General features: G+C 47.3%; 1 protein-coding gene across 2 annotated transcripts in view; it reads right to left on the bottom strand.

Annotated features, from left to right (window-relative positions):
* Positions 1-2270: 2270 nt before the first annotated feature.
* Positions 2271-11478, bottom strand: part of BTBD9 (BTB domain containing 9) — a 751707-nt gene continuing 742499 nt past the window's right edge. For both annotated transcript variants that reach the window (XM_078647358.1, XM_078647359.1), the window contains one exon: positions 2271-4594. In XM_078647358.1, the coding sequence (XP_078503484.1) occupies positions 4415-4594 (180 nt within the window). In that variant the 3' untranslated portion in view covers positions 2271-4414. The remainder of the gene's footprint in view (positions 4595-11478) is intronic.

Here is an 11478-nt window from a genome sequence, read left to right as displayed (position 1 = left end):
GGCAGGGCTAGTGGTGGGCAGGGCTAGTGGTGGGCAGGGCTAGTGGTGGGCAGGGCTAGTGGTGGGCAGGGCTAGTGGTGGGCAGGGCTAGTGGGGGGCAGGGCTTTGGGGGGCAGGGCTAGTGGGGGGCAGGGCCTAGTGGGGAGCAGGGCCAGTCGGGGAGCAGGGCCAGTCGGGGAGCAGGGCCAGTCGGGGGGCAGGGCTAGTGGGGTGGGGCAGGGCCTAGTGGGGTGGGGCAGGGCCTAGTGGGGTGGGGCAGGGCCTAGTGGGGTGGGGCAGGGCCTAGTGGGGTGGGGCAGGGCCTAGTGGGGTGGGGCAGGGCCTAGTGGGGTGGGGCAGGGCCTAGTGGGGTGGGGCAGGGCCTAGTGGGGTGGGGCAGGGCCTAATGGGGGGGGGGCAGGGCCTAATGGGGGGGGGGGCAGGGCCTAGTGGGGGGGGGCAGGGCCTAGTGGGGGGGCAGGGCCTAGTGGGGGGGGCAGGGCCTAGTGGGGGGGGCAGGCCTAGTGGGGGGGGGCAGGGCCTAGTGGGGGGGGGCAGGGCCTAGTGGGGGGGGCAGGGCCTAGTGGGGGGCAGGGCCTAGTGGGGGGCAGGGCCTAGTGGGGGGGGCAGGGCCTAGTGGGGGGGCAGGGCCTAGTGGGGGGGCAGGGCCTAGTGGGGGGGGCAGGGCCTAGTGGGGGGGCAGGGCCTAGTGGGGGGGGGCAGGGCCTAGTGGGAAGCAGGGCCTAGTGGGAAGCAGGGCCTAGTGGGAAGCAGGGCCTAGTGGGAAGCAGGGCCTAGTGGGAAGCAGGGCCTAGTGGGAAGCAGGGCCTAGTGGGAAGCAGGGCCTAGTGGGAAGCAGGGCCTAGTGGGAAGCAGGGCCTAGTGGGAAGCAGGGCCTAGTGGGAAGCAGGGCCTAGTGGGAAGCAGGGCCAGTCGGGAGCAGGGCCAGTGGGGAGCAGGGCCAGTGGGGAGCAGGGCCAGTGGGGAGCAGGGGCAGGGCCAGTGGGGAGCAGGGGCAGGGCCAGTGGGGAGCAGGGGCAGGGCCAGTGGGGAGCAGGGGCAGGGCCAGTCGGGGGCAGGGCCTAATGGGGGGGCAGGGCCTAGTGGGGGGGGCAGGGCCTAATGGGGGGGGGCAGGGCCTAATGGGGGGGCAGGGCCTAGTGGGGGGGGCAGGGCCTAGTGGGGGGGGGCAGGGCCTAGTGGGGGGGCAGGGCCTAGTGGGGGGGCAGGGCCTAGTGGGGGGGGCAGGGCCTAGTGGGGGGGCAGGGCCTAGTGGGGGGGGCAGGGCCTAGTGGGGGGGCAGGGCCTAGTGGGGGGGGCAGGGCCTAGTGGGGGGGCAGGGCCTAGTGGGGGGGCAGGGCCTAGTGGGGGGGGCAGGGCCTAGTGGGGGGGGGGCAGGGCCTAGTGGGGGGGGGGGCAGGGCCTAGTGGGAAGCAGGGCCTAGTGGGAAGCAGGGCCTAGTGGGAAGCAGGGCCTAGTGGGAAGCAGGGCCTAGTGGGGGCAGGGCCAGTCGGGGGCAGGGCCAGTCGGGGGCAGGGCCAGTCGGGGGCAGGGCCAGTGGGGAGCAGGGCCAGTGGGGAGCAGGGGCAGGGCCAGTGGGGAGCAGGGGCAGGGCCAGTGGGGAGCAGGGGCAGGGCCAGTGGGGAGCAGGGGCAGGGCCAGTGGGGAGCAGGTGCAGGGCCAGTGGGGAGCAGGGCCAGTGGGGAGCAGGGGCAGGGCCAGTGGGGAGTAGGGCAAATGAGGCGATACTTGCAGGTCTGGCTGAAACGTTCAAGCACGTTCAAAAAAGTAAATCCCTTTGGATGGAGAGGCCACCTAGATTTTGATATTGTTGATGTGCCAGCAAAAGACGGATTATCTCCACGATCTGTACAAACCAATAGTTTTTAAATATCACATTTGTATGACTGTTGAGGCAATAAAACCGTTATTTTGCGTGAAGATGATTTATCTATGGCGCCTGCCATGATTACAACAGAAGATGGTAAAGCGACTGTAAAACAACCTTGATCCAGTAGCTTTCAAACCAATATGGAGTTGTCTTTACTTAGTCAAAATGTAGTTAGATAGGCTTTTATGTGCATAGTACAATGGATATCACAGATAAGTGAAACCCAAGTTGGCAATAAGGAAAATCAAGGCAATGGGCTACAGTCACTCATCAACAGTTCTTCAGCAAATACTGACCCAAAAATAACAAGCTTGGGGGACAGTCACAGCACGGTGTGCTGCGCTCGTTCAGCCTTCAATGGACCTACACCCGTGCACAAACTGGTTCACAAGACGGAAAGTATAATGCGTTAATCAACTTTTTTATTTGCCATGTACGATCTGAATCCAAACAACAGTAGCTTAAATAAATCCAACTTTGCATGTGGCTGAAAGAAGCAGCACTACAAAAATATATGTGTTTAGCAGGCATGGAAATGTGACCTTCAACTAGTCTTAACCAGACCGAAGCGCCTCCACAATATGTGTATCCACAATAAGTTCTTCTATATCACGACTGGTGCACTAATATAAGCACTGCGTGCTGGTACTCAAAGTCCTCTGGCGCCAGACTAAAGCCTCCAAAGGGCGAGGAGCTTCCTAGAAGATCGATGTCAGATCTCGGGATCTTGCAACACGTTCCTATCTCGTCTCAAGTGCAACATTCAGTTAGTACAATCCTGGTTGGTGAAACAAAAGGTAAAGTAGGTCAGCATCAGGTACAATAAATAGGCTTGAGCCAAATTCTAACCATTCTGGGAGCTCTGCATGAATGCCAGCTGCTCATCTGGTCTATATGCAATGGTTTACAGTTGAGTGCAGTCATGTTTTTAAACCCTCTTACCTTACTGGTGTGATCTTACTGGGTGGATTTGTGTACATGTATAACTTTAGGGAGGTTTACACGGGTTGGAAGTGGAACGCCTGTGGCTCAGGAGTTCTGTCGCGATTCTCCACACACAGCACTGGACTATTTACATCTTAACAATGTAGATCTCTGCACCTCTATTCAGTCCTGTTTTTGTGCCCTTGGACGTTATTAGGCTTCGAATTTCCTGGGCACCAGTGTCTTGAAACTCACTGGGAAAGGCAAGGTTAGAGGGCCACAAGCCCTGCTTTAAACTATCCCAGATATTAAACTTGAGAGGTGGCTCTTTTGGGGCTTGAGAGCCATCGTACATGAAGGGCCGGTCTGCAGGTCTTTGTCCTGCTGATAAAAAGACCAGGCTGGATAAAGGTCAGTATTGTGATCCTTCAGTGGACCATGCGTGGGGCGCAAGTAGCGTCGGATACACTGTAATTTAAACCCACAGCGCCGCTATAGAGGCTTATTATCCAGCGCCGCCTTACAGTCCTGGAAGGTCAAATCTAAAGAGAATTGCACCCACCCAACAGGCCGAGAGGAACGACTGGATTAGGATTGGTTTAGTGAACAGCTTCTACACCAGAACACCAGAGGGAGAATCTCGAGAGGAAACAAAGGTGGGTAGTAAATGAGGGTTCAATATTCCAGGGCCAGAAAAGGAGGGACACATTCCCATACTGCAGAGTAAACTGGAGGCAAATCAAAAGGACAGCATGAGGGCTTCAATTCTGCCGCACTCAACAATGGCCTGGAAAATGCCGCTCTGCAGCAGTTATTAGAGAGATTTATGGAAAACAAATAGTTTTTTTTAGAGGATTAAATGAGGACCAAGAGTCATTATTTACTTGCCGTCCTTTGCAACTTTAAAGACAGCCTCCCACTTAGGAGGAGCGCAGGAAATGACGGATGAAGCGCTCTGCCAGCAATGTCACAGCGGCAACTCAGCAATCGCTGCAGCACTGCTGAAGGGACGCCGCGCCATTATGTGTGGCCCTCCATGGGTGATAGGCTTCTTGCAGAGTCCAATCATTGTAGAGGATCTAATGAGCAACAACAGAGCAGCAAAACAGAGCCAGGAACATGATAAACAGCAGCAGAAGAACAAATCTGCAAATGCACACAACATAACTTAGGAAAAAGGTCAAATGGTAGGGCAGTGCCACACAAAAGAGAACATTTCTGCAGCAGAGCCTGCTCCAAGGACTGATGCAAAGAACTGAACGCCTCTAATCATCACATTTAATTCGTCCATATGTGTGGCTTGCATTTGTATTCCAAGCCTGGTCTGCCAATTACAATCCCTTGCGCCCCTTTGCCTAGCTGAGATTAGGGAGGTAGGGTATTAATGGACGACTTGATGAAGATTGAAGACCAATTTTCTCCCACCACCAGTCAGGCTGATTTGCACTGACGGAGGAGGGTGTTGCAGGCTTCTCGTGTCCTTGGGAAGCCTTTCCTACTCCAACAGCTCTTGTCAGGCTCCAAAGTACTGTGGACGTAAGAAAGTGCCTTCAGGGAAAGGATGATGTAGCTGCCCCTTCTATCTTCACCAGGTTCAGGCCCTCACTCTTGACCCATGCATTACTGTTGCTGACTTTGTGATCGAGAGATTGAATTTGCAGACAGGAGCAAGGCGGCCATGCCTTGCGGACCACCGGAAAGCTGCTCATCCAAAGCCCCTGGTTCGTTCTTCTCCTCCTTCGGTGACGGGGTGGGGGCAGAGATCTGGGCCGGACACTCAAAGTGCACACAGTGAAACACCTGGGTAATGAAAGCATAGGAGGACATGTTAGAGTACTTTAATTAAATATCAGAGAGTTCAACGCATTCCTAGGGGATGGATTATTTTAGGATTACATATTATGACTATCTGGTTCTGTTTCTTAACTGCAACTTACGATCTGTGATGTGAATAAAAACATTTTCTAAAGAAGGTTCTTGTACTAGGTTGTTACATTTTGGATTATTTTTGACAACACATGTTGATTATATTATAGAACATATCCCCCTGATGAAGGGCCTGTCCCGAAATGCATTGGGATTTCTAAGGAAATGAATTTGATGAAAAAAAAATGTATTGTGAACGATTAACACTATCAAGCTGATGAATTACTCAGAAGAAATCATTCAGAATAAATAACAATTGGAACGTTGTGATTACTCATATCAAAGGAAATTGAGAAAATACATTCAATAAGCCATTGGAGTGAAACGTGGGGACGTTATTCCCTTTCAGGAATGCACAACAGTGGTTTATTCTTATTAGGTGTCTGATCAGTGGGCGAAACCCACCTGCACCGAAACAGCCATAAAGAAAAGACGATAGAGTGAACCTTTTGAGGTTTGCAACAGTTTTCAATTTGTAAGACGTGGATCATGGTCAGAGGCTCAGGCTGCTTCATGCTAGTCACACCATCAAAACACCACAAGCTCAAACTATGGAACTTTTTCCACTGACATCTACTCTTTAGACAATGTAAATTTATCAACACATTTCTGAGACTTACAGCAAGAAATACTGAAAACATACACACAAGCAGTGATCAAACTTGGGATCTCCGTGGTGATGGATGTTAGGACTTGTACAGTATGTGGAAGGTCCAATGTCTGCTCTATATTGGGGTCGGTGATAAACTCTATAACATCCAAGAAATTCTTACGTGATGGCAAGTCCAAAGAGTACAGACAACAGTGACCAGGAGCAGATATAATGTAAACATCCCAGAGGATAGGTAAACTGTGCAGTGAGGTAGCAGGGAAGAGCGCTACTAGCTTTATATACCATATGGAATACAACAGCGTCCTAAATAAGCAACAAGCACAAGTGAGGAAATGGAGCTAGCCAATGGAAAAAAAACATTTCCAAGGTACTTCTTCTGTCGTGCACTCGCCCTCTTTTCGAGCGCCATATTTGGCTGGTGTGTTTGTGGCACCAGAATCATTACTGCAAACAGATCAGCAGCGAGGGGGCTCTAGTGATAAGAAAAGGAAGAAAAGGAGAAAAAAAAGTCTAGTACTTGATAGTTTACAAGGCGGCGACCTTAACGTACTCCTGGTGAACTGCAGCTCAGGTCAAGCTAAAGGGAGAACTAGGTTAGGGAACAAAATACAAATTACAATGTCAAGAAGCAGGTACTGAACCCTGGTGGTGTTCAACCCAATGTGGTCAGGCACAACGGATGGATGGGGATGACGGGGAGTGTTCAATGAAGCCACCTTTACATTATCATTCATTAATTCAACGTAGCTTGATCCCAGCACCTAGGTACACATTCTGAGGCAGATACGACCCTCCTTGAGGCAAGAGCTTTGCAGCAATAATAGCATGCAGAAGTGAGTCTGCCTTTCGACAATAATAGTAGAATGCAACGCATACCTGGCAGACAGCACCACAATGCATGCCCGCTCAGCATGACTTGTACACCGCTTAACAGGTCAACATGTCAAGTCACGGAATGGTTCAGGGATAACACGAATGCGATATTACAATGAAATGCCAATTTCAATAAGCATCCTCATAGACCTTTGCTCGTCCTATCACATGCAGTGTTAAGCACCTTCTCTCCTGGGCCCAGACACAGGTGAGAGGCGCAGTCATGTGAGTCTGCCAACCAATTACGACAATGAAAAATCAGATTCAGCAGTGGTCTGGGAGGAACTAAGAAGGCATTTTCGGTCTCAAAGGCATGTGTGGAAAACTCATTGCCTACTCCGAGGAAGGCTGTGTTATAACTTTTCTACCTGGCTAAACAGTTTGTGATTGCACCCAGCATTAGGCTAGCACAAACCCAAAGATGAGTTCTACGACAACTTTTCCTCAGCAGGTCAATGACTTGCAGTTCTCTACCAAGATGGTGGGAGCAGGGGGAGCGAGGCCTTTGTCACAGCTGTATGCACATCTGATGAAATTCACTTTGTAATGGTTTTAAAATATTCTATTCTAGAGAATCTTTCAACAAAAGCCGGTTTCCTTGAATTTTTTTAAGTGAATAGCATTCCAAAGATGTCAGATCCACAGTGATGAAATCACTTGATGTTGCAGTTTTTTTTTCTCCGGATGACATTAATCCCTTATTTTGCATCTTTATTAAACCATGGGCACAGGAGTTTTTTGACTGCAATAGGTATAGTGCTTTCCGTGAGATAGTTTGGGATACCTTTACAGCCACCCTGCGAGGTCAGATAATAGGGTATGCGGCTCGCATTCAGAAAAAGAGTAAAATGCAAGTTGATCAACTAATTAACAAACTATCTAAATTAGAGGCAGAACATACTCAGATAATAAACAAGGGGAGCTCATAGTGTTTAATAGCTGAACAAATGACTAAACTCGCCATAGCAAAATCAGAAATAAATGCTTACTTCCAGAATAAAATTGCTCAGACGTTTCAAGCATATCATGGGGAGCTTTACGAATATGGGGAGGCTACGGAACGACTCTTAGCATTAAGAACACAACAGAAATCTGTTAGAAATAACAGTCGAAATGAGGGATAAAAATAATCAGTTAGTATCTGGACCGCAAGAAATAACCGGGGAATTTGAGGAATTTTATACTAAGCTGCATCGCTCAGAAGAAAGCTCACTGGATGGTGACGTATATGTTGAAATAACAGATTAATATCCTCTCCTATCACGACTAGATCTTGAGGTCGCCTTAGAACTGGAAAGTGAAATAACTGTAGAGGAAGTTCAGGAGGCACTGGCATCCCTAGCATTGGGGAAAGCTACAGGTCCTGATAAAATCCCCATAGAAATGTATAGACTATTACTGCCCCAAATACTTCCTGTTATGCAAGACTGATTTGTCAGTATTCAGTATAGAGGGATCCCTCCCGTGTCAGGATACGGATGTGGTTGTCTTCTTGAAAAAAGATAAACCTGCAGAATTACCCTCATCGTATCGCCCCATATCGCTCATTAATGCGGATGCTAAAGTGTACTAAAAAATAATGGCTACTCGATTACAAAAGACCATTGCTGCTCTCATATCACCATGGCAACATGGTTTTGTTCCCGGCAGGGGGACCACAGACCATACAAAGTGGGTAATTTAAATTTTGGATATAGCAGAGGTGGATGAGCTTGAAATGGCTGTGGTCCTCCTGGACGCGGAGAAGGCCATTGACTGAGTGGCCTGACGATATTTATGGAGGAGCTTGGTAGATAGAGGATTTCCCCCAGGAATTGTTAAGGCTCTTCAGGTAATGTACTTTAAACCGCATGCCCAGATTCAAATTATGGGTCATACATCTAGGAGGATAGAGATAGCTAGGGGGACGCGTCAAGGCTGCCCCTGTTCCCCTATATTGTTTGCATATTATTTAGACCCCTTTATTAACCGCATTTTACATAATCAGGTGATAAAACCAGTTAAAATATTAGATGAGACAAAAATGTTAGCATACGCAGACGATAATGCAATTATTACAGCTGAACCCCGAACTGCTATCAAAGAAATTGAAAGTTTGGCAGCCGAATTTGGGGGAAAATCTGGGTATCTCAAACAAAACTAAAACGCAAATTATCTGCTCTGCAAAGTGCTCTTTTAAAGATCTTCGTGTAGTCAGCGACGTATTTTGGGGTCAAAATAATAGCAGACATTAACAAACTTTGGGCGATTAATATTGATCCAGTATTACAAAGAATAAATAATGACCTAAAACGCATTAATAACTTACATCTTACAATTATTGGACGAATAAACGTAATTAAAATGATGATTTTCCCTAAAATTCTGTATCTTATTCGGGCAATACCTTTGGAGCTCATTGCTACTAAAATACATAGAATTGAGGCAATGTTCTCTAAATTTATCTGGGGGTATCAAAAGGTGCGTCATGCCTATAAATACCTGACGCTACCGAGGGACCGGGGAGGTTGTGGAGCCCCTAATGTACAGTTGTACTATTGGTGTATGGCCCTGCAACAAACCGGGTCATTATATCGTCTACAAAGGGACTAGGTGGAACGATCTCAAATACCCACTATATACCAACTGGCCACGGGTAATGAAGTTACGGGACTACTACAACGACAGCTAGATACATTATATAAAAACCCTCGCTATAGATATATCCAGATGGTGCTAAGAATTTGGAAAAAAGTGAAAAAAATCTTTAAAATCAGTAGGTATAATAAATACACCTCACTCTGGCACACTGACTTCTTCGCATCAACACTATTATGGAATGGCTAGGAAATGGGAACAGGCAGGGATTATATTTTTTGCAGATTTATATTCAAATGCGGTATAAAATGTGGCTTATATCAAAGCTCCTGCTTTAAATATCTACAAATCCAAAACCGAATTAGAGAGCTTCCTACAGGCTCTATCAACATGGATGCTGCTCCTATTTTGAAAATGATGGAAAATGCAGATAGTAAAATTAAGGATTTTAATCATAAATTAACAGCAAAGATACCAGATGATATAGGTAAAATAGAAACCAAGTGGGCTTGTAAGCTTGAGGATGGGGAAATAGATATCGATATGGTGTTAGAGATTGGAAATAAGGTACTTATGGCAGCCAACCTCACAGCTCAGCAATATAAAACAATATACGATCTCTATTACACGCCAGATAAATTATTTGGGTGGGGGAAGAGGCAAAATTATAAATATCCAAGATGTCAGGCGGGCCCAGCGGATAGCATACATATGTTCTTTTCATGCGTAAAGTTGAACCCGCTAAAAGAGGCTATTGAAACATTTTGGTTTCAGGTATTCAGTAGAGAGATTAAAATTACTCCAACAGTGATGCTGTTAGGCTTTGATGCGCAATTAAATATAATTTTGAGGGAATGGGATTTTGTGTTTTTAAGAATGGTGATAGTACGCCTATTGCTAGCCACAGGATGGAAGGATAGTAAGCCTCCTACATATTTTCAGTGGCTCTACAGGCTACTATATCTGGGCCGTCAAGAAATCGCTTTGTATAAATGTAAAGGGGTCAGGACCCGGAGGAAAGGCAAGAGCATATGGGAACCTCTTATAACATGGATGGAAGAAAAGGGGCTGCAGGGGATTGGGTAGATATGTTTATATGTAGTAGAAATATGATTTGGAATTTTTGGGAGGAAACTATGTACATATACGGATTTACAAAGAAAGTCAATATGTAACAGATGTGTATGATATCTCTGATAAAAAAATGTTTTAAATGCCTTATTTCTCTCATAGGGCGAGGATGCCTTTGCTCCCTGAATTGTCCTCCTCCCTGTACATTCCCCTGATTTCCTCACCTAAATGGGTGCACTCTCGCCCCTCTAGCTTTGTCTGCCTTCAACCCGTAATCCAATTTTTTATACCTTCAGCAGGTCCTCCACCCTTCTTCAACTCTGTTTTTCTTTGTATCATATTCTTCTACCCCAACTTGTCCCCTTGCCCGTCTACTCTCATACCTCTACAGTTAACTGTACCTTAAGACTGGAACCCCTGCCAATATCTTATTGGCTCTACCAATCCCTATTCTAGAGTGTTTCTATTCCAGTCTATATTCTTTGACGCCTACCCTTACTCCTACACCTAGTACCTCTTCGCCCTCCGCCTCCGTAACTGCTACCCCTTTTTGGGTTTCTATTATAGGAAGCTTTTTCTGTATTATCATTCTTGTGTTTTCCCTAAAAATCAGCCTATCAATACATACACATATACAGGGGTGTAAGATCAGTGTCCTTTATCCATTTGGTCTGTTCAAGTTTCATTCACAGTTTGCTTCCATTCACCACAATTTGTAGTGGCTCAGCCCACTTCATCCACTGGCTGTCACACTACAAGTGATGCCATTATTGCCTGTGCACAGTTTGCTAAAAATGAGTACACCTCAGTGCCAGGGGCTGGTGTGCCTCTGCTGCTTGGCCACTCCTTTATTTTTATTTTACAATTTCTGCATTTTTAAATTGTCCGCAAATTTTTCTTCTGCATACTAGCCAAGGTCAGATCTATTGGTGTTGCCCTCACTTGTTATCATTCTAATGACATTTTCCCGAAGCCTTTCTATTAGGTTTCCATTTTTTGATGTCTCCCAATCCTGCAGTTTAAGAATGAGCTGTAAAGGGGAGTGGAGAGCACACAGATTCATTCAATGGATCTCTGATCGTGATCGATCCTTTTCAAGGTAACAGGGCTAGTAGGGTGGCTTCTGTAAAGCTAAGACGCCCCCTTCAGAACTTACTTCCAGGTCTGGGAAGGCCAATGTCTGACTAACAAAACACAGTAACACCAGGGCCAACACTCTTTTGGGGACGGAGGGCTCTCCCCCTCATGCGCCATTCATACCATCTCGTCATACAAGAGTCTGGGAAGTGACCCGCTTGGATACAGAACACTCTCCCCCGCTCCCCTGCTGGTCCGCAGTGGGCTAACCCAAGCAAGAGAAGTCACCCGAGGCCCCAAAGAACCCCAGGGACCAGGCTAGAACTACAAGTGCGCAACCGTAGACGGATCATTCAATATGGCAAGCGGACTTGGTGCCAGAATAACATAGGTCTCAGATTGTTTATTAAAAAAACTGAGACCTGGGGCAAAATAATAATATGAGATACAACGAACAGCAAGCAACACGGCAATGAGGGCTGGAAGAGCAACTCATTTTTGTTTGAATGAAATGCTTGTAAAGAAATGCTTTTTTATGATCATTTTC

This window comes from Lissotriton helveticus, chromosome 6, assembly GCF_964261635.1.
Source record: "Lissotriton helveticus chromosome 6, aLisHel1.1, whole genome shotgun sequence".
Taxonomy (NCBI): domain Eukaryota; kingdom Metazoa; phylum Chordata; class Amphibia; order Caudata; family Salamandridae; genus Lissotriton; species Lissotriton helveticus.
This window is presented reverse-complemented; position numbering and strand designations above follow the sequence as displayed.